The sequence below is a fragment of the Pseudophryne corroboree genome (assembly GCF_028390025.1).
Source record: "Pseudophryne corroboree isolate aPseCor3 chromosome 3 unlocalized genomic scaffold, aPseCor3.hap2 SUPER_3_unloc_3, whole genome shotgun sequence".
In the NCBI taxonomy this organism is placed as follows: Eukaryota; Metazoa; Chordata; class Amphibia; order Anura; family Myobatrachidae; genus Pseudophryne; species Pseudophryne corroboree.
The window spans coordinates 4,341,671-4,365,412 of NW_026967519.1; the positions used below are offsets into that span (position 1 = coordinate 4,341,671).

At 47.9% G+C, this 23,742-nt stretch overlaps 1 protein-coding gene across 3 annotated transcripts in view; it reads right to left on the minus strand.

The window, feature by feature from the left end:
• Positions 1–23,742, minus strand: part of LOC134983965 (oocyte zinc finger protein XlCOF6.1-like) — a 237,030-nt gene that overhangs the window by 137,808 nt on the left and 75,480 nt on the right. For 2 of the 3 annotated variants that reach the window (XM_063949605.1, XM_063949604.1), the window contains exons 3-4: positions 17,824–18,015; positions 17,649–17,730 (exon numbers count right to left, since the gene is read on the minus strand). In XM_063949605.1, the coding sequence (XP_063805675.1) occupies positions 17,649–17,730; positions 17,824–18,015 (274 nt within the window). Of the gene's footprint in view, positions 1–11,129; positions 11,335–17,434; positions 17,533–17,648; positions 17,731–17,823; positions 18,016–23,742 lie in introns of all 3 variants that reach the window. The other variant, XM_063949606.1, reaches the window with a different exon arrangement.

Sequence of the window (23,742 nt, forward strand, 5' to 3'; positions counted from 1 at the left end):
AAGAAAAGGGGTATTATTCCACACTATATTGTGGTACTGAAGCCAGAAGGCTAGGTGAGACCTATTCTAAATCTAAAAAAATTTGAACACTTACAAAGGTTCAAATCAAGATGGAGTCACTCAGAGCAGTGATAACGAACCAGGAAGAAGGGGACTATATGGTGTCCCGAGACATCAGGGATGCTTACCTCCATGTCCCAAAATTGCCCTTATTACTAAGGGTACCTCAGGTTCGTGGTACAGAACTGTCACTATCAGTTTCAGACGCTGCCGTTTGGATTGTCCACGGCACCCCGGGTCTTTACCAAGGTAATGGCCGAAATGATGATTCTTCTTCGAAGAAAAGGCGTCTTAATTATCCCTTACTTGGACGATCTCCTGATAAGGGCAAAGTCCAGGGAACAGTTGGAGGTCGGAGTAGCACTATCTCGGATACTGCTACAACAGCACGGGTGGATTCTAAATATTCCAAAATCGCAGCTGATCCCGACGACAAGTCTCCTGTGCTTAGGGATGATTCTGGACACAGTCCAGAAAAAGGTGTTTCTCTCGGAAGAGAAAGCCAGGGAGTTATCCGAGCTAGTCAGGAACCTCCTAAAATCAGTGCATCATTGCACAAGGGCCATGGTAAAAATGGTGACTTCCTACGAAGCAATTCCATTCGGCAGATTTCACGCAAGAACTTTTCAGTGGGATCTGCTGGACAAATGGTCCGGATCGCATCTTCAGATGCATCAGCGGATAACCCTATATCCAAGGACAAGGGTGTCTCTCCTGTGGTGGTTACAGAGTGCTCATCTTCTAGAGGGCCGCAGATTCGGCATTCAGGATTGGATGCTGGTGACCACAGAGGCCAGCCCGAGAGGCTGGGGAGCAGTCACACAAAGAAAAAAAATTTCCAGGGAGTGTGATCAAGTCTGGAGACTTTTCTCCACATAAATATACTGGAGCTAAGGCTAAATTTATAATGCTCTAAGCTTAGCAAGACCTCTGCTTCAAGGTCAGCCGGTATTGATCCAGTGGGAAAAACATCACGGCAATCGCCCACGTAAATAGACAGGGCGGCACAAGAAGCAGGAGGGCAATGGCAAAAACTGCAAGGACTTTTCGCTGGGCGGAAAATCATGTGATAGCACTGTCAGCAGTGTTTCATTCCGGGAATGGAAACTGGGAAGCAGACTTCCTCAGCAGGCACGACCTCCACCCGGCAGAGTGGAAACTTCATCGGGAAGTTTTCCACATGATTGTAAACCGTTGGGAAATACCAAAGGTGGACATGATGGCGTCCCGTCTGAACAAAAAACGGGACAGGTATTGCGCCAGGTTAAGAGACCCTCAGGCAATAGCTGTGGACGTTCTGGTAACACCGTGGGTGTACCAGTCGTTGTATGTGGTCCATCCTCTGCTTATCATACCTAAGGTACTGAGAATTATAAGACGTAGAGGAGTAAGAACTATACTCATGGCTCCGGATTGGCCAAGAAGGACTTGGTACCCGGAACTTCAAGAGATGCTCACAGAGGACTTATGGCCTCTGCCGCTAAGAAGGGACTTGTTTCAGCAAGTACCATGTCTGTTCCAAGACTTACCGCAGCTGCGTTTGACGGCATGGCGGTGGAACGCCGGATCCTAAGGGAAAAAGGCATTCCGGAAGAGGTCATTCCTACCCTGGTCAAAGCCAGAAAGGAGGTGACCGCACAACATTATCACCACATGTGGAAAAAAAATATGTTGCGTGGTGCGAGACCAGAAAGGCCCCACGAAGAAATTTCAACTCGGTCGATTCCTACATTTCCTGCAAACAGGAGTGTCTATGGGCCTCAAATTGGGGTCCATTAAGGTTCAAATTTCGGCCCTGTCGATTTTCTTCCAGAAAGAATTGGCTTCAGTTCCTGAAGTCCAGAAGTTTGTCAAGGGAGTATTGCATATACAACCCCTTTTGTGCCTCCAGTGGCACTGTGGGATCTCAACGTAGTTCTGGGATTCCTCAAATCACATTGGTTTAAAACCAGTCAAATCTGTGGTTTTGAAGCATCTCACATGAAAAGTGACCATGCTCTTGGCCCTGGCCTGGACCAGGCGAGTGTCAAATTGGTGGTTTTTTTCTCAAAAAAGCCCATATCTGTTTGTCCATTTGGACAGGGCCGAGCTGCGGACTCGTCCCCAGTTCTCTCCCTAAGGTGGTGTCAGTGTTTCACCTGAACCAGCTTATTGTGGTGCCTTGCACCTACTAGGGACTTGGAGGACTCCAAGTTGCTAGATGTTGTCAGGGCCCTGAAAATATAGGTTCCAGGACGGCTGGAGTCAGGAAAACTGACTTGCTGTTATCCTGTATGCACCCAACAATCTGAGTGCTCTTGCTTCTAAGCAGACTATTGCTAGTTGAATGTGTAATACAATTCAGCTTGCACATTCTGTGGCAGGCCTGCCACAGCCAAAATATGTAAATGCCCATTCCACAAGGAAGGTGGGCTCATCTTGGGCGGCTGCCCGAGGGGTCTCGGCTTTACAACTTTGCCGAGCGGCTATTTAGTTAGGGGCAAACACGTTTGTAAAATCCTACAAATTTGATACCCTGGCTAAGGAGGACCTGGAGTTCTCTCATTCGGTGCTGCAGAGTCATCCGCACTCTCCCGCCCGTTTGGGAGCTTTGGTATAATCCCCATGGTCCTTTCAGGAACCCCAGCATCCACTAGGACGATAGAGAAAATAAGAATTTACTTACCGATAATTCTATTTCTCGGAGTCCGTAGTGGATGCTGGGCGCCCATCCCAAGTGTGGATTATCTGCAATACTTGTACATAGTTACAAAAATCGGGTTATTATTGTTGTGAGCCATCTTTTCAGAGGCTCCGCTGTTATCATACTGTTAACTGGGTTCAGATCACAGGTTGTACAGTGTGATTGGTGTGGCTGGTAGGAGTCTTACCCGGGATTCAAAATCCTTCCTTATTGTGTACGCTCGTCCGGGCACAGTATCCTAACTGAGGCTTGCAGGAGGGTCATAGGGGGAGGAGCCAGTGCACACCACCTGATCCTAAAGCTTTACTTTTTGTGCCCTGTCTCCTGCGGAGCCGCTATTCCCCATGGTCCTTTCAGGAACCCCAGCATCCACTACGGACTCCGAGAAATAGAATTATCGGTAAGTAAATTCTTATTTTTCCTAAGGTGGTCTCTAAGTTCCAACTTAATGAAGAAATAGTGGTTCCGGCTTTTCAGGGACCGGACCTTTCTACAGGAGATGCATCATTGGACGTAGTTTGTGCTCTAAGGATCTACGTGGATCAAACCAGTGCCATCAGAAGAACAGATTCTCTCTGAGAGGATGGCCTGCCAATAAGCAAAACACTGGTGAGATGGCTTCGGATGACAATAGCAGAAGCATACTCCCAAGCTGATCTCCCGATTACGGATAAAGAGGGTAATTCAGACCTGATCGCATGCTAGATATTTACTCTGCGCTGCGATCAGGTCAAAACTGCGCATGTGTATGCACCGCAATGGGCAGGCGCGTCATACGGGTGCAAAGCAGATCGTTGCTGTGCGATGGATTTAACGAAGAATCCATTCGCACAGCCAATCGCAAGGTGATTGACAGGAAGAGGGCGTTTATGGGTGTCAACTGACTGTTTTCTGGGAGTGTTTGGAAAAAATAAGAATTTACTCACCGGTAATTCTATTTCTCGTAGTCCGTAGTGGATGCTGGGAACTCCGTAAGGACCATGGGGAATAGACGGGCTCCGCAGGAGACTGGGCACTCTAAAAGAAAGATTAGGTACTATCTGGTGTGTACTGGCTCCTCCCTCTATGCCCCTCCTCCAGACCTCAGTTAGGGAAACTGTGCCCGGAAGAGCTGACACAACAAGGAAAGGATTTGGAATCCAGGGTAAGACTCATACCAGCCACACCAATCACACTGTACAACTTGTGATAACCATACCCAGTTAACAGTATGTACAACAACTGAGCCTCATTTAACGGATGGCTCATAACAATAACCCTTTAGTAAGCAATAACTATATACAAGTATTGCAGAGAGTCCGCACTTGGGACGGGCGCCCAGCATCTACTACGGACTACGAGAAATAGAATTACCGGTGAGTAAATTCTTATTTTCTCTGACGTCCTAGTGGATGCTGGGAACTCCGTAAGGACCATGGGGATTATACCAAAGCTCCCAAACGGGCGGGAGAGTGCGGATGACTCTGCAGCACCGCATGAGCAAACTCAAGGTCCTCCTCAGCCAGGGTATCAAACTTGTAGAATTTAGCAAACGTGTTTGACCCCGACCAAGTAGCAGCTCGGCAAAGCTGTAAAGCCGAGACCCCTCGGGCAGCCGCCCAAGAAGAGCCCACCTTCCTTGTGGAATGGGCTTTCACCAATTTTTGATGCGGCAATCCAGCCGCAGAGTGAACCAGCTGAATCGTGCTATAGATCCAGCGAACAATAGTCTGCTTCGAAGCAGGAGCGCCAACCTTGTTGGCTGCATACAGAATAAACAGCAAGTCAGACTTTCTGACTCCCGCCGTTCTGGAAACATAAATTTTCAAAGCCGGGACTACGTCCAGCAACTTGGAATCCTCCAAGTCCCTAGTAGCCGCAGGCACCACAATAGGCTGGTTCAAATGAAACGATGATACCACCCTAGGAAGAAATTGGGGACGAGTCCTCAATTCTGCCCTGTCCATATGGAAGATCAGATAAGGGTTTTTACATGACAAAACCGCCAATTCTGACACACGCCTAGCCGAAGCTAAGGCCAATAGCATGACCACTTTCCACGTGAGATATTTTAGCTCCACGGTCTTAAGTGGCTCAAACCAGTGGGATTTCAGGAAATCCAACACAACGTTAAGATCCCAAGGTGCCACCGGTGGCACAAAAGGAGGCTGAATATGCAGCACCCCCGGAACAACGTCTGAACTTCAGGCAGTGAAGCCAGTTCTTTTTGAGAGAAAATGTATAGGGCCGAAATCTTGACCTTTATGGATCCTAATTTTAGGCCTATAGACACTCCTGACTGTAGGACCCCGCTGGAATTCCTCTGTAGGGGCCTTCCCGGCCTCACACCAAGCAACCTATTTTCGCCATATACAGTGAAAAAGTCTTGCTGTCACATCTTTCCTAGCCTTTATCAGCGTAGGAATAACTGCATCCGGAATGCCCTGTTCCGCTAGGATCCGGCGTTCAACCGCCATGCCGTCAAATGCAGCCGCGGTAAGTCTTGGAACAGACAGGGCCCCTGTTGCAACATGTCCTGTCTGAGAGGCAGAAGCCATGGGTCCTCTGAGAGCATTTCTTGCAGCTCCGGGTACCGAGTCCTTCTTGGCCAATTCGGAGCAAAGAATATTGTTCTCAGCCCTTGGGTATGAGAGGAAGAGGAGGGAATACATAGACCGACTGGAACACCCACTGTGTTACTAGTGCGACCACAGCTATCACCTGAGGGTCCCTTGACCCGGCGTAAAACCTTTTTTAGCTTTTTATTGAGGTGGGACGCAATCTAGTCCACCTGAGGCAGTTCCCATCAATTTGCAAACTGCGTGAAGACTTCCTGATGAAGTCCCCACTTTCCCGGGTGGAGGTCGTGCCTGCTGAGGAAGTCTGCTTCCCAGATGTCCACTCCCGGAATGAACACTGCTGACAGTGCGCTTACTTGATTCTCCACCCAGCGAAGAATTCTGGTGGCTTCTACCCTCGCCACCCTGCTCCTTGTGCCGCCTTGGCGGTTTACATGAACCCCTGCGGTCTGACTGGATCAGAACCGGTTGGTCGCGAAGCAGGATCTCCGCTTGACTTAGGGCGTTGTATATGGCCCTTAGTTCCAGGATATTGATGTGAAGTCAAGTCTGTTGACTTGACCACAGACCTTGGAAATTTCTTCCCTGTGTAACTGCCCCCCACCCTCGGAGGCTTGCATCCGTGGTCACCAGGATCCATTCCTTAATGCCGAATCTGCGGCCCTCGAGAAGGTGAGCACTCTGCAGCTACCACAGGAGAGACACCCTGGCCCTGGGGGATAGGGTGATTAACCGATGCATCTGAAGAGATGATCAGGACCACTTGTCCAGTAAGTCCCATTGGAAGGTCCTCGCATGGAACCTGCCTAAGGGGATGGCCTCGTATGATGCCACCATCCTTCCCTGGACTCGAGTGCAGTGATGCACTGACACCTGTTTTGGTTTTAACAGGTTCCTGACCAGTGTCATGAGCTCCTGAGCTCTCTCTATCGGGAGATAAACCCTTTTCTGGTCTGTGTCTAGGATCGTGCCTAGGAGAGGCAGATGAGCTGTAGGAACCAACTGCGACTTTGGAATATATAGAATCCAGCCGTGTTGCCGTTACACTTCCAGAGAAAGTGATACGCTGTTCAGCAACTGCTCTCTTGATCTCGCTTTTATGAGGAGATCGTCCAAGTACATGATAATAGTGACACCTTGCTTCCGCAGGAGCACAATCATATCCGCCATTACCTTGGTGAATATTCTCGGGGCCGTGGAGAGACCAAACGGCAACATCTGAAATTGGTAATGACAATACCGTACCGCAATTCTGAGGTACGCCTAATGAGGTGGATAAATGGGGACATGAAGGTATGCATCCCTTATGTCCCGATTCACGATAAAGTCTCCCCCTTTTTAGGCTTGCACTGACCGCTCTTAGCGATTCCATCTTGAACTTGAACCTTCTCAGGTATATGTTCAGGGATTTTTAATTCAATATGGGTCTGACCGAACCGTCTGGTTTCGGGATTACAACATGGTCGAATAATAACACCCTCTTGTTGAAGTAGGGGACCCTTGACCACCACCTGTTAAAGATACAATTTGTGAATTGCAGTTAACACTGGCTCCCTCTCTTGGGGGGAAGCCCGCAAGGCCGTCGGTGAGGGGGCATCTTCTCACAGTACAGCTTGTATCCCTGAGACACTATCTATTGCCCAGGGATCTAACAGGGAGTGAACCCACTTGTGGCTGAACTTACGAAGGCGTGTCCCCACTGGGCCTAGCTCCGCCTGTGGAGCCCCAGCGACATTGGTGGATTTTTGTAGGGGCCGGGGAGGACTTCTGTTCCTGGGAACTAGCTGTGTTGTTCCCGGCTCTGACAAGAAAGGACGCACCTCAGACTTTCTTGTTTCTTTATTCGAAAGGCTGCATTTAATAATGTCGTGCTTTCTTAGGCTGTGCGGGAATATAAGGCAAACTAGCAGAATTACCAGCTATAGCTGTGGAGACCAGGCCCGAGAACCCTTCTCCACACAATCCTCAGCCTTCCATATGCCTCTTAAGTCGGCATCATCTGTCCATTGCATATTCTACAGGACACGTCAAGCAGAGATCGACATAGCTTTGACTCTAGGACCCAGTATACTCATGTCTCTTTGGGCATGCTTTATAACTATATATCTATCACTTAAGACAGCATCTTTAATATACTTATATCTATATGCATACTAGGGTCTCAATCTCTGCTGATAAGGTACCTGTCCACGCTGCCACAGCCCTATAAACCCATGCCGACACAATCGCCGGTCTGGGTAGTATACTAGAATGTGCACGCTATCTGCAGGATCCCTGAGAATAGCAAGTGCTACCGTCTATGCAAACAGGACACCCCAGGGGAAGATTCTCAACATATCCTGGCCCTAGTGGGGAAAGGATACAGCCTGAGAATTCTCTTGTGGGAAGCTGCCGTCTCTTGTCTGGAGATTCCCGCTCTTTTTCCTCATGAGAGGAGGGAAATTTACCTCAGCATTCTTCCCCTTAAACATGTGTACTCTCGTGTCAGGGACAGATGAGTCATCAGTGATATGCAAATCATCTATTATTTCAATAATCATATATTGAATACCTTCTAGCCATCTTGGCTGTAACTTTGCATTATCGTAGTCGACAGTGGAGTTAAACTCCATGTCGATACCAGTGTTTGTTATTTTGGATAGTGAGCATTGAGAGACTCTGAAAGTCTCTGTGACATAGGGACAGACATGGGTAGATTTCCTGTCTGTTCCCTAACCTTTTGTGCAATAAATTCACCTTAGCACTTACACATATCCAAACAGGTGTCGGCGTTGTCGACGGAGACACCCTCTCACACACATATCCGCTCTATCACCTCCTTAGAGGAGCCTTTTACCTCAGACATGTCGACACACGCGTACAGACACCACACACACAGGGGATGCTCTATTTGAGGACAGTTCCCCCACAAGGCCCTTTGGAGAGACAGAGAGAGAGTATGCCAGCACACACCCCAGCGCTATATAACCCAGGGATTACACTACAACTCAGTGTTTACCCAGTAGCTGCTGTATATACAAATTTTGCGCCTAAATTTATGTGCCCCCCCCCCCTCTCTTTTCACCCTTTGTGTACCAGGATACTGCAGGGGAGAGCCTGGGGAGCTTCCTTCCAGCGGAGCTGTGAAGAGAAAATGGCGCTGGTGTGCTGAGGAAGAAGGCCCCGCCCCCTCAGCGGCGGGCTTCTGTCCTGTTTCTGACTAAAAATGGCGGGGGTTTTACACATATACAGTCACAGACTGTATTATGTGTATTTTTATGCCAAAGGTATTTTTATTGCTGCCCAGGGCGCCCCCCCCCCCCCAGCGCCCTGCACCCTACAGTGACCGGAGTGTGTGGTGTGCTTTGGAAGCAATGGCGCACAGCTGCGGTGCTGTGCGCTACCTTAATGAAGACAGGAGTCTTCTGCCGCCGATTTCATCGCTTCTCTTCGGTCTTCTGGCTCTGCAAGGGGGACGGCGGCGCGGCTCCGGGAACGGACGATCGAGGTCAGGCCCTGTGTTCGAACCCTCTGGAGCTGATGGTGTCCAGTAGCCTAAGAAGCACAAGCTAGCTGCAAGCAGGTAGGTTTGCTTCTCTCCCCTCAGTCCCACGTAGCAGTGAGTCTGTTGCCAGCAGATCTCACTGAAAATAAGAAACCTAACAAATACTTTCTTTCTAGCAAGCTCAGGAGAGCCCACTAGGAGCACTCAGCTCTGGCCGGGCACAGATTCTAACTGAGGTCTGGAAGAGAGGCATAGAGGGAGGAGCCAGTGCACACCAGATAGTACCTAATCTTTCTTTTAGAGTGCCCAGTCTCCTGCGGAGCCCGTCTATTCCCCATGGTCCTTACGGAGTTCCCAGCATCCACTAGGACGTCAGAGAAACGCAGGTGTGTCCAAGCGTTTGCAGGGCGGATGTCGGACGTCAATTCCGGGACCTGACAGGCTGAAGTGATCGCAGCGGCTGAGTAAGTTCTAGGCAACTCAGAAACTGCACAAATCTTTTTTTAGTGCTCGGCTGCACATGCGATCGCACACTTGCAAAGCAAAAATACACTCCCCTATAGGCGGCGACAATCTGATCGCAGCGCTGCAAAAAGTAGCTAGCGAGCGATCAGGTCTGAATTAGGCAAGTCTCTACCCACTCTACCCATAAGGTTGGTCCTTCTTGGGCAGCCAATCGAGGTGCCTCATGCCTTTGACACATTTGCCTCTCAGGATGCTGCATTTGGGTGTAGGTTTAATCAGGAGCGTCTGTACACTTACTAACTTCTTCCTATCCTTTGGTATGAAAGTGTGTGTATGTTTCTCGCCTGAATAGGTCTCCTCGATTAAAACTGCTCCTAGCTTGAGCTTTGGAATCAACCCAATCGGGAGGCGGGGATATAGGGGACTAGCCCGATTCATCCTGGGAGTCTGAAAAGCTGAACTGTTTGGTGCCCAACCCTCTGTCGCTTCACCATGTACCAAGGTAGATCCTGTGTACACTGTGGACTTAAGAGAAAGGAGGTTATCTAGGCAAGTCTACCACAACCTACGCTTTTCCACTGAATTCAGCATCACCAAGTTAGGCAAAACACATTCATATGCCAGATACAGAGATTGTTTTAAAATTTGTTGAGTAGTCTTATTAATGTGCCCCCTCAGAGGCTGATGGCTCCTGATGTATGAGATACATCAGAGAGTGTGGGGAGGAGACTGGTCAGATCTCTGGGCTGGTACCACACAGTGACATGATGTGAGGGGGAGAGCAGGAGTATAATAGGGGTTGATGGCTCCTGATCTATGAGATACACCAGAGAGTATGGGGAGGAGACTGGTCAGATCTCTGGGCTGGTAACACACAGTGACATGATGTGAGGGGGAGAGCAGGAGTATAATAGGGGCTGATGGCTCCTGATGTATGAGATACACCAGAGTGTGTGTGGAGGAGACTGGTCAGATCTCTGGGCTGGTAACACACAGTGACATGATGTGAGGAGGAGACCAGGAGAATAATAGGGGCTGATGGCTCCTGATCTATGAGATACACCAGAGAGTTGGGAGGACACTGGTCAGATCTCTGGGCTGGTAACACACAGTGACATGATGAGTGGGGGAGAGCTGGAGTATAATAGGGGTTGATGGCTCCTTATGTATGAGATACACCAGAGAGTGTGGGGAGGAAACTGGTCAGATCTCTGGGCTGGTAACACACAGTGACATAATGTGAGGAGGAGAGCAGGAGTATAATAGGGCTGATGGCTCCTGATGTATGAGATACACCAGAGAGTGTGGGGAGGAGACTGGTCAGATCTCTGGGCTGGTAACACACAGTCACATGATGAGTGGGGGAGAGCTGGAGTATAATAGGGGTTGATGGCTCCTGATCTATGAGATACACTTGAGAGTGTGGGGAGGAAACTGGTCAGATCTCTGGGCTGGTAACACACAGTGACATAATGTGAGGAGGAGAGCAGGAGTATAATAGGGCTGATGGCTCCTGATGTATGAGATACACCAGTGTGTGGGGAGGAGACTGGTCAGATCTCTGGGCTGGTAACACACAGTGACATGATGTGAGGAGGAGAGCAGGAGTCTAATAGGGGCTGATGGCTCCTGATGTATGAGATACACCAGAGAGTGTGGGGAGGAGACTGGTCAGATCTCTAGGCTGGTAACACACAGTGACATGATGTGAGGAGGAGGAGTATAATAGGAGCTGATGGCTGCTGTTTCTCCCACTAGGCAGATACATTTCCCTCATTAGTCTGTACTGGTTAGAGGAGGGTGTAGGATAAGTGATTGCTGTAGTGACAGAACAAGGAGAATATGTGACTCTCTTTGGTACATAATGATTATTACTCACCTGTGTTGATATCTGTAGGGATTTCCTCCTTCTTACACTGCTGATCACCCATCACATGCGTCTCTTCTTCCTTCTTTATATTTTCTATCTTAATATCAGTCACATACGTCTCTACTTCTCCCTCTGTACATTCTGCTTTAATATCAGTCACATACATCACTTCTCCCTCTAGATCTTCTGCCTTAATATTAGTCAGAGTTTCACCCTAAATAACACATGTAAAAAATAAGATTTTAAACCTACCGGTAAATCTTTTTCTCCTAGTCCGTAGAGGATGCTGGGGACTCCGTAAGGACCATGGGGTATAGACTGGCTCCGCAGGAGACATGGGCACTCTAGGACTTTAGATGGGTGTGAACTGTTTCCTCCCTCTATGCCCCTCCTCCAGACCTCAGTTAAAGAACTGTGCCCAGAGGAGACGGACAGTACGAGGAAAGGATTTTTGTTAATCTAAGGGCGAGATACATACCAGCCCACACCATACACACCGTACAACATGGAATATACCAAACCAGTTAACAGTATGAATAAAACAGTATCAGCCAGAGACTGATCACAACTGTAACATAACCCTTATGTAAGCAACTATATACAAGCCTTGCAGAAATAGTCCGCACTGGGACGGGCGCCCAGCATCCTCTACAGACTAGGAGAAAAAGATTTACCGGTAGGTTTAAAATCTTATTTTCTCTTGCGTCCTAGAGGATGCTGGGGACTCCGTAAGGACCATGGGGATTATACCAAAGCTCCAGACCGGCGGGAGAGTGCGGATGACTCTGCAGCACCGATTGAGCAAACATGAGGTCCTCATCAGCCAGGGTATCAAACTTGTAGAATTTTGCAAAAGTGTTTGAACCCGACCAAGTAGCTGCTCGGCACAGCTGTAATGCCGAGACGCCTCAGGCAGCCGCCCAAGAAGAGCCCACCTTCCTAGTGGAATGGGCCTTTACCGAATTTGGTAACGGCAATCCCGCCGTAGAATGAGTGTGCTGAATCGTGTTACAGATCCAGCGAGCAATAGTCTGCTTAGAAGCAGGAGCGCCAACCTTGTTGGCCGCATACAGGACAAACAGTGCCTCTGTTTTCCTATCTCGAGCCGTCCTGGCTACATCATTTTTAGGGCCCTGACTACATCAAGGGACTTGGAATCCTCCAAGTCACCCGTAGCCACAGGCACCACAATAGGTTGGTTCATATGGAACGACGAAACCACCTTAGGCAGAAATTGGGGACGAGTTCCCAACTCCGCTCGATCCACATGGAAAATCAGATAGGGGCTCTTGTGAGACAAAGCCGCCAATTCGGACACCCACCTCGCAGATGCCAAGGCCAACAACATGACCACCTTCCAAGTGAGAAATTTTAACTCCACCGTTTGAAGAGGTTCAAACCAGTGTGATTTAAGGAACCGTAACACCACGTTAAGGTCCCACGGTGCCACTGGAGGTACAAAAGGAGGTTGGATGTGCAGCACTCCCTTTACAAAAGTCTGGATTTCTGGGAGAGAAGCCAATTCCTTCTGAAAGAATATAGATAAGGCCGAAATCTGCACCTTAATGGAGCCTAACTTAAGGCCCATATCCACTCCTGTCTGTAGAAAGTGGAGAAAACGCCCCAGCTGAAAATCTTCCGTAGGAGCATGCTTGGCCTCACACCAAGAAATATATTTCCTCCAGATACGGTGATAATGCTTCGCCGTTACCTCCTTCCTAGCCTTGATTAGAGTAGGGATGACTTCCCCCGGAATACCTTTCCTAGCTAGGATTTGGTGTTCAACCGCCATGCCGTCAAACGTAACCGTGCTAAGTCTTGGAACACACAGGGCCCCTGTTGCAACAGGTCCTCCCTGGGAGGAAGAGGCCACGGATCTTCCGCGATCATTTCCTGAAGATCTGAATACCAGGCCCTTCGAGGCCAATCTGGAACAATGAGTATTGTCTGCACTCTTGTTCGTCTTATGATTCTCAATATTTTTGAGATGAGTGGAAGTGGAGGGAACACATAGACCGACTGAAACACCCACAGTGTCACTAGTGCGTCCACCTCCACTGCCTGAGGGTCCCTTGACCTGGAACAATACGTCCAAAGCTTTTTGTTGAGGAGTAACGCCATCATGTCTATTTGAGGAAGTCCCCAACGACTTGTTATCTCTGCAAAAACCTCTTGATGAAGTCTCCTGGATGGAGATCGTGTCTGCTGAGGAAGTCTGCTTCCCAGTTGTCCACTCCCGGAATGAAGACAGCTGACAGAGCGCTTACATGATTTTCCGCCCAGTGAAGAATCCTGGTGGCTTCTGCCATTGCTGCTCTGCTCCTTGTCCCGCCCTGGCGGTTTACATGCGCCACGGCTGTGACGTTGTCCGATTGGATCAGAATGGGTAGGTTGCGATGAAAACTCTCCGCCTGTTGCAGGCCGTTGTATATGGCCCTTAATTCCAGCACATTGATGTGTAGACAAGCCTCCTGGCTTGACCATATTCCCTGAAAATTTCTTCCTTGTGTGACAGCTCCCCATCCTCGGAGGCTCGCGTCCGTGGTCACAAGAACCCAATCTTGAATGCCGAACCTGCGACCCTCTAGAAGGTGAGCACTCTGGAGCCACCACAGGGGAGAGACCCTGGCCTTGGGGGACAGGCTTATCCTCTGATGTATCTGTAGATGGGACCCTGACCACTTGTCCAGAAGGTCCCACTGAAAAGTTCTTGCATGGAACCTGCCGAACGGAATGGCCTCGTAGGCCGCCGCCATTTTTCCCAATACTCGAGTGCATTGATGAACTGACACTCTTTTTGGTTTCAGCAGGTCCTTGACCATGCTCTGGAGTTCCTGGTCTTTTTCCATTGGGAGAAAAACCCTCTTTTTTTTCCCGTGTCCAGAACCATGCCCAAAAATGACAGCCAAGTTGTCGGAACCAACTGCGACTTCGGTAGATTTAGAATCCAGCCGTGTTGTTGTAGGGAGAGAGACACTCTCTTTAGCAACTGATCTCTCGATCTTGCCTTTATCAGGAGATCGTCCAAGTGTGGGATAATGGTGACCCCCTGCTTGCGCAGGAGCACCATCATTTCCGCCATCACCTTGGCGAAAATTCTCGGGGCCGTGGAAAGCCCAAGCGGCAACGTCTGAAACTGGTAATGACAATCCTGTACAGCGAATCTCAGGTACGCCTGATGAGGATATATGGGGACATGAAGGTAAGTATCCTTTATGTCTAGTGACACCATAAAATCCCCCCCCCTTCGAGGCTGGAGATCACTGCCCGGAGAGATTCCATCTTGAATTTGAACCTTTTCAAATATAGGTTTAGGGATTTTAGATTCAGAATTGGTCTGACCGAGCCATCCGGCTTCGGGACCACAAACAGGATTGAATAAAACCCTTTCCCCTGTTGCCCTAGGGAAACTTTGATAATCACCTGCTGTTGACACAGTTTTTGTATGGAAGCTGAAACTGTTTCCCTCTCTGTGGGAGAAGCTGGCAAGGCCTGTTTGAAAAATCGGTGTGGAGGCACATCTTCGAACTCTAGTCTGTAGCCTTGGGATACAATTTCGATCACCCAAGGATCCAAATACGACTGAACCCAGACCTGGCTGAAGAGACGAAGACGTGCCCTCACCGGTGCGGACTCCCGCAGCGGAGCCCCAGCGTCATGCAGTGGATTTTGTAGAGGTCAGGGAGGATTTTTGTTCCTGGGATCTAGCCGTAGCTGGTGTTCTTTTCCCTCTACCTCTGGCGAGGAAGGAAGAGCCACGCCCCTTTCTGAACTTATGCGACCGAAAGGACTGCATCTGGTATTGAGGTGTTTTCTTTTGCTGTGGGGGAACATAAGGCAAAAAAGAAGACTTACCCGCGGTAGCTGTGGAAACCAGGTCCGCGAGGCCCTCCCCAAATAAAACTTCACTTTTGTAAGGCAAAGCCTCCATATGTCTCTTTGAATCAGCATCACCTGTCCATTGACGGGTCCACAGGGACCTTCTAGCAGAAACTGCCATGGCATTGGCTCTTGAACCCAACAGCCCAATATCTCTCGCAGCCTCTCTCATATATAACGTTGCGTCCTTAATGTGACCCAAGGTCAACAAAATACTATCCTTATCTAAGGTGTCAATGTCAGATGACAAGTTATCTACCCACGCTGCAATTGTGCTACCAACCCATGCCGACGCTACTGCAGGCCTGAGTAGGGCTCCCGTATGCGCGTAAATTGATTTTAAGGTAGTTTACTGCCTGCGATCCGCAGGATCCTTTAGGGCCGCCGTGTCCGGGGACGGTAGCGCCACCTTTTTGGATAAGCGCGTCAAGGCCTTGTCCACCGTGGGCGAGGATTCCCACCATAACCTGTCCTTTGAGGGGATAGGATACGCCATAATAATTCTCTTGGGAACCTGCAGTCTCTTGTCTGGAGTTTCCCAAGCCTTTTCAAATAAAGCGTTCGGCTCATGAGATGGGGGAAACGTTACCTCAGGTTTCTTTCCCTTAAACATGCAGACCCTCGTGTCAGGGACAGAAGGGTCCTCTGTGATATGTAATACATCTTTTATTGCAATAATCATATATTGAATACTCTTGGCCACTCTTGGGTGCAACCTCGCATCATCATAGTCGACACTGGAGTCAGAATCCGTGTCGGTATCAGTGTCTGCTACATGGGAAAAGGGACGTTTATAGGACCCTGAAGGGTCTTGTGACACAGTCAAAGCCATGGATTGACTCCCTGCTTTGTCCTTGGACTCTGCTTTGTCCAATCGCTTATGTAATAAAGTCACATTAGCATTTAACACATTCCACATGTCCAACCAATCAGGTGTCGGCTGTGCCGACGGAGACCCCACCACCATCTGCTCTGCATCCTCCCTAGACGAGCCTTCCGCTTCAGACATGTCGACAGACACGTACTGACACCCCCACACACACTGGGATATATGAATATGGGGACAGCCCCCCAATAAGGCCCTTTGGAGAGACAGAGAGAGCGTATGCCAGCACACATCCAGCGCCACTAGACACTGAAAACACAGTCCCAGCCTATGCAGCGCTTTTTTATATATATGATTTGCGCCAAATAAATGTGGCCCCCCCCTCGTTTTTTGTCCCCTGTTACTTGGTTCAGCAGGGGAGAGTCCGGGAGCAGCTTCTCTGCAGCATGCTGTGGAGAAAATGGCGCTGGTTAGTGCTGGAGGATCAAACCCCGCCCCCCCAACGGCGGGCTTCGGTCCCGCTCATTTTTTTATACTGGCGGGGTTTTTATAATATACTGCCTCCGCTGTATCTAACAATGGTGCCGGTGTTATGTGAGGTAATTATTGCTGCCCCCCCCCCCCCCTGCGCCCTGCACCCTTGCTGTGCCTGTGTGTGTGAGCAATGGCGCGCAGCGCGACCGCTGCGCGGTACCTCTCTGAAGAACTGAAGTCTTCTGCCGCGTTTGTTGTCTTCTTACTTCATATACTTACCCGGCTTCTATCTTCCGGCTCTGTGAGGAGGACGGCGGCGCGGCTCCGGGACGAACAGCGAGGACGACACCTGTGTTCCGACCCTCTGGAGCTAATGGTGTCCAGTAGCCTAAGAAGCAGAGCCTATCAGTAAAGTAGGTCTGCTTCTCTCCCCTCAGTCCCACGAAGCAGGGAGCCTGTTGCCAGCAGTGCTCCCTGAAAATAAAAAACCTAACAAAAGTTTTTTCAGAGAAACTCAGTAGAGCTCCCCTGCAGTGCATCCAGTCTCCACTGGGCACAGGATCTAACTGAGGTCTGGAGGAGGGGCATAGAGGGAGGAGCCAGTTCACACCCATCTAAAGTCTTAGAGTGCCCATGTCTCCTACGGAGCCCGTCTATACCCCATGGTCCTTACGGAGTCCCCAGCATCCTCTAGGACGTAAGAGAAATGAAACACTTTATTAATGTCGGATTTTATCTATTCAGAGTAATCGGGAGACGATCAGAGTATTAGACACACACAGCCTCTGTACAGATCATATAGTGTAATGGTTCCCAATCATTTCCCGTCTGGGTACCCCCTTGTAGTCCATGTGTGTTATTTGTACCCCCAACATTTGTAAAGAAATACATTTGTAATGAATATAACTGCTATTAGATAAAATATTTAGTGTAATTATACATTACAGCAATACATGTGCAATAAACATTTTTTTTAAATTACATAATAAAAAAAAATTCCAATCGATATTTCTCACATTATAATTTATGAAAAATGTCCACTAAAACTGGGTGCACTGTTACCCCTGTTTGAGAACTGATACAGTAAAAATATTTTGATATGTTGATATTTGTTGATACCCTAAATCCCACTTACCTGACCCTTCTGTGTGACACTGTGATTCTCCTCTGTATGGTCCTGGGAATAAAGAGGACGGGGACATCTCTCTGGGGTGTTCCTGTTACTGGCCCCATCTGTAGGAGACACACAGTGACTGAGTACATTGTATATATGTGATTATCAGATGATGTGTATCTAGGTGGCTCCATAGCTGCTCTCTCCATTACACTACATGACAGTCTCCTCTTACCCAGTGATGTGAGGGGCCGGTGATTCTCCATCATCACGTCCTTGTACAGAAGACCCCTGTGCTCCTTTGCATACTCCCACTCCTGCATGGAGACATAAGACACAAACAATGATACAGTCACCACCCAGACACATCCCCTGGTGTTACTATATAATGCCCCATTCCCAGCAGTCACCTCTCCAGTCAGCAGCTGAATGATCTTTTTGGTGAGTTCCAGGATCTTCTGGTCATTGTGCCTCTCATGTATCAGTGAGTGAGGTGGAGGCACCATCATGGGGCTCTGGGCAGTGCTTAGTCCTCCTGACTCACGGGGATGACTGCAGGGTGTCTTATGCTTTCCAGATGTCTTCTTCACTACAGTGTAACCCTATGTATTGGAAAATATTCGTCATGGAAACTTACCGTTGATAATGTTATTTCTCCTAAGTCCACAGTATCCACATGATAACATTGGGATATGATGACGCGGCAGCGGATTTGCATCAATCTGTCAAAGCTTTCGGCCTCCCAGCATGCAACGGGCCCGTCCATATATCCCCGCCTCCTGGCTCAGGCAAATCAGCTGTTTTTGCAAAGCCGAAGGTAGGAGCATCATAGAGATCCCTAATCAGGCGAGAAGAACACACATGCACACCCTTCCGTACAAGAAGAAAGAGGTTAGTGAGTGCAAGGATCCTTAAATCACGTGCGACAGGGAGAGATCCCTGTGGATACTGTGGACTTAGGAGAAATAACATTATCAACGGTAAGTTTTACCATAACGAATATTTCTCCGGCATGGTCCACAGAATACCCAGGATAACATTGGGATGTCCCAAAGCAATTTAGTGGTGGGGATGCTCCTGATTGGACAGGAGAATCTTTCGCCCGAATTCAGCGTCCTGAGAGGCAAAGGTATCAAAGGCATAATGTCTAACAAATGTGTTAATGGAAGACCATGTGTCTGCCTTACAAATCTATTCTGCTGAAGCATCACGTTGTTCTGCCCATAACGGACCTACCTTACGAGTAGAGTGAGCACAGACATTAGCCGAAACAGGAAGCTCAGCTTGGGAGTTGTCATCCGAAGCCACTTCACCAGTGTCTGCTTATCAGCAGGCCATCCTCTCATGTGAAATCCGAAGAGAACGAAGAGAGTGTCTGTCCTTCTGATGGCACTGGTACGATCCACGTAGATCCTAAGAGCACAAACTTCGCCCAATGATGCATCTCTCACAGAAAGGTCTGGTCCCTGAAAAGCCGGAACCAACTATTTCTTCATTAGGATGGAACTTAGAGACCACCTTCGGCAAATATGCAGATTTGGTTCTAAGAACTGCTCTATCTGGATGAAATAGCAGATAAGGAGGACAACACATCAGTTATCCTAAATCTGATACTCTTCTAACAGAAGACATTGCCAGAAGAAACAGCACCTGGTACGATCCACGTAGATCCCTAAGGCACAGACTACGTCCAACGATGCATATCCAGCAGAAAGGTCCGGCCCCTGGAAGGCCGGGACTACAATTTCTTCGTTAAGGTAGAATTTAGACACCACTTTAGGAAGATACCCAGATTTGGTTCTGAGAACCGCTCTATCTGGATAAAAAAAAAATCAGAAATGGAGGGCGACATAACAATGCCCCTAAATCTGAAACTCTTCTAGCTGAAGCAATAGCCAGTAGAAAGAGAAAACTTTAGCTGTCAACCATTTAAGATCCACTCTTTTTAGTGATTCAAATGGGGCAACTTGAAGGGCCTTTAGGACTAACCTTAAGTCCCAAGGCACTGTAGGAGGTACAAAAGGAGGTTGAGTCTGCAGCATTCCCTGGAAAAAAGTGCGCACATCCTGTAGGTTAGCAATTTTCCTTTTAAAACCATAAAGTCAATGCTGACACTTGTACTCTCAAGGAGCCACCCGCAGACCTTAGTCCATTCCTGCCTAAAGGAATGCTAACTAAGACTCTGAAATTCTGAAAATTAAGGTCAAATTTCCAGCCACTGCACCATTGAATATAGAATTGCTATATTCGGTGATAATGCGAGTTAAGGAAGATTTCCTTACTCTGAGCATTTTTTTAAATTACCTGTTGTGAGATCCTCTTGCTTTCAGGATGGAAGTCTCAAGAGCCATGCCGTCAAAGACAGTTGACCCAAATGTTTGTAATAGCAAGGATCCCGAGCCAATAGATCTGGATGTTGAGGGAGTAGGAATGGAGCATCCATCGACATCCTCTGCAGATCTCTGTAACACTGCCTTTTGGTCCAAGCCGGAGCTATTAGTATCACGGCACCCTTACCTTGTCTTACCTTTCGCATCACCATGGGTCACAGGGTGATTGGTGGAAACACATAAGCCAGACGAAAGTCCCATCTCACTGACAGGTCATCCACAAAGGTCGCTCTGGGATCCTTTGTTCTTGACTCGTATGCGGAAACTTTGTTGTTCTGACGGGATGCCATGAGATCTATCTCCAGTAACCCCCATTGTCTACCAGAGTTTGTAAGACCTTGGGGTGTAAAGCCCATTTGTGCATGAATGGCGTGTCTACTGAGAAAATCCGCTTCCCATTTTAGGACTCCCGGAATGAACACTACGGACAAGGCTAGACAATTAAGTTCTGCCCACCTTAACGTGTGATTTACCTTCTTCATTGTGTTTTGGCTCCGAGTTCCTCCCTGATGGCTGAGGTACGCTACTGCCATTGCATTGTCCAAGCGGATTTGAACTGGTTTCTCCTGAAGGATGTTTTTTGCCTGAATAAATGCCATATATATGGCCCGACGTTCCAATATATTTATTGGCAGGCAACTTTCTTCCTTGGTCCACTGCCCCTGGAAGCAGCTCCTTCTTGACTCTGCTCCACCGCCCTGAAGGATGGCATCCGTTGTGAGTTTCCCAATCTGATATCCAAAGGAGTCTCCCTTTGTCCAGATAGGATGTCTGTAGCTACCAGGCTACTGACCTCCTTACCTCCAGAGGAAAGACCATAATCTGCGCTTTTAATTGTCTGATGAAAACCATTCCACTTGGAAAAGATCAGACGCTGCAGATGTCGTGAGTGGAACTGAGCATACACCATCATGTCGAATGTCTACACCATAAATCCCATCAAATGCATTGCCCCGTAAATGGATACTGTTTGACTTTGTAGCACTCCTGAATCCTTGAATGAATTCAGGATATTTTGCTCAGAGGTACAATTACTCTCTGTATACCTGATTCCAACATAGCCCCCAAGTGAGTCATCCGTTGTGATGGAACCAGAGACGACTTTACCCAATTTATGAGCCAATCGTGTCATTGCAAACGACACTGAAGCCATTCTGAGATTGTGCCAGGATTAATATATCATTGAGGTATGGAAAAATCCTTATCCCCTGCTGACGGAGATAAGATGCCTTGACCACCATAATTTTGATGAATACTCTGGGAGCTGTGGCTAGTTCAAATGTTAGGACCTGAACTAAAAATGCTGCTGGAGGATAGCAACTTAAGATAGCACTGATGGGACAGGGCTATAAGCACATGTAGGTAAGCCTCCTGGATATCCAGGAATACCATAAAAACCTCCAGCTCCATGGCCAAAATAATGGAACATAAAGTCTCCATTTGAACCCGAGGCACCCAAACGTATTAGTTTGGCACTTTGAGATTGAGTATGGGCCGGAACGACCCATTTGGCTTCTGGACTAGAACTAGATTGTAATAAACCCTGTCCTTGTTGTGCAGGAGGAACTGGAATTATCACTCCTGCCTGAAGCAATTTCTGAACTGCCTCTTGCAAAGCCCTGACCTTCACTTCCACTGAAGACGGGCTGGTACCAAAAAAAACTTTGAGGAGGGTGTTTCTTGAAAGCAAATGCATAACCGTGAAATACCGCTTCTTGCGCCCAGGCATCTGTGGTAGACTGCTACCAAATTTGTGCAAACTGAAGAAGTCGACCTCCCACCCCTGGGGTTCCCCAGGTGGAGGCCCGCACCATCAGGCTGATGGCTTATCTTCTGATTTGGAGCCAGTCCTCCGATAGTCCAATGCTTTTTAGTCTTACCAGACTTGTTGGATTGGAACTGTCTGCCATCACCCTTTTTGTATGGAAGGAAACTTCACTTTCTTGGAGTCTGCTTCTGACTCCAAAATACTGTTTAATTCTTTACCAGAAAGAATATCTCCAGTAAAAAAAACAACCTAAGACTCCAGAACCTTCCTGGATTCTGAGTCAGCTTTCCATGTATGAAGCCAAACCACTCTGCGAGCTGCTACTGCTGAAGCTGATGCCTGAGAGGCAATTGTAGCCATATCCAAGGCCGCTTCCAAATATGTTGCCGCCCGTTTGTGTGCAATATGGGATTTTTGCTCTTTAGATGTCATTGAAAGATCCCCTTCCAATGCATCCGCCCAGTCTGCCACTGCTTTCGCCATCCAGGCTGAAGCCATGGCTGGTCCTATGATTGCCCAAGACAAGGAAATAATGTTTTTTGTAAAACCATTGCCTCTCCTATCCGTAACATCATTTATTGATGTTGAAGGCAGAGGTAATGTAGATTATCGCACCAATCTAATGACATGTGTATCTACTTTGGGAGCCACCTCCCTTTTTAAACAGTACCCAGCCGGAAGAGGATAATTGAAATTCCATTTCCTTGTAATTCTAACTTCTTACTGGGTGTAACCCAAACCTTTTGCATAATTTCCGTCAGCTGATCTGACCCAGGAAACTCAGGGGGTAATTCTGAGTTGATCGCAGCAGCAAATATGCTAGCAAATGGGCAAAACCATGTTCACTGCAGGTGGGGCAGATATAACATTTGTAGAGAGAGTTAGATTTGGGTGGGGTGTGTTCAAACTGAAATCTAACTTGCAGTGTAAAAATCAAGCAGCCAGTATTTACCCTGTACAGAAACAAAATAAGCCACCCAAATCTAACTCTCTCTGCACATGTTATATCTGCCACACCTGCAGTGCACATGGTTTTGCCCAATTGCTAACAAACTTGCTGCTGCGATCAACTTGGAATTACCCCCTCAGTCTCAACTGTTTTGGGATGTTTAAACACAGGTGCCTTAGTTTTAACAAAGGCACTGCTGCATCTTCTAAGTATAGAATGGCTTTCATAGCACTAATTAGCTCAGGTATGTCCACTGAGCTGAGGCCTTCCTCCTCGTCTCTGTATGCAGACCCGAAGTGCGATGAGTCCTCATCCTCCAACGAGTACTCATCTGAAACATGTGTAGACTGTGAAGATGTTGTATAATGTCTATGTGATTTACTTACCACCGGCCTTTCAGCCTGCTTTTTGTTGAGAGGCTGCCAATTCCTGTGCTGGATGTGATAAACCCCAGGAGGAATGTTGCATGTAAGGGTTAAAAAGGTAACCTATCCCTGGTATAGGAGCTGGCATTATCCGCTCAGCTATACTGGATATTGTCTGTGCAAAAAAATCCCATGGGGTTCAACTTGAACCTGTGCTTGCCTCGAGTATTTAAGAGACTTCGGTGAAAGCTAAACAAAAGCTAAATGGTAATTAAATAATCCATTTTGAACTAGATCCTGAGAGGTTAACCCAGCTTTGCAATACAAACATGAAAGGAGTATTGGTGCTGCTGTGGAAAATGTATTTTCCTCACCCTTGCCGCTCTTAGACATGATAGATAAATAAATAACACACCTGTACAGTGTTACTACACAATTTGTGACTGTAATCACTTTAAAATTTGTTAAAATGACACACAATCCGACCCTACCCTGCTTTGCACCAGCACTGAGGATCGGAATACACAGAAAAACTGACAGAATTATAGTAAAGTCAGCAATCACACTAGCAATCAGTCACAGATTATACATTAGTATAATAAGCAATATGAGCACATAATCAACTACAAATACATTTCAAGTATGTAGGAGAAACATATTACTGCATTACCTTATATAGGAGTTTTAACCGTATTCAGTCGCACAGCGGAAAAACAGCAGCAATCGTTTACAGACTCGTATGCATCAAGCACTTATCCAACTATTCGTACTCAAAGGTAGATAGAGACTTAGTGCCGGATTTCCCGGCTCAGGAGAGTGGGATACAGGGAGACTTCGCCCCACTTACAGGATTGATC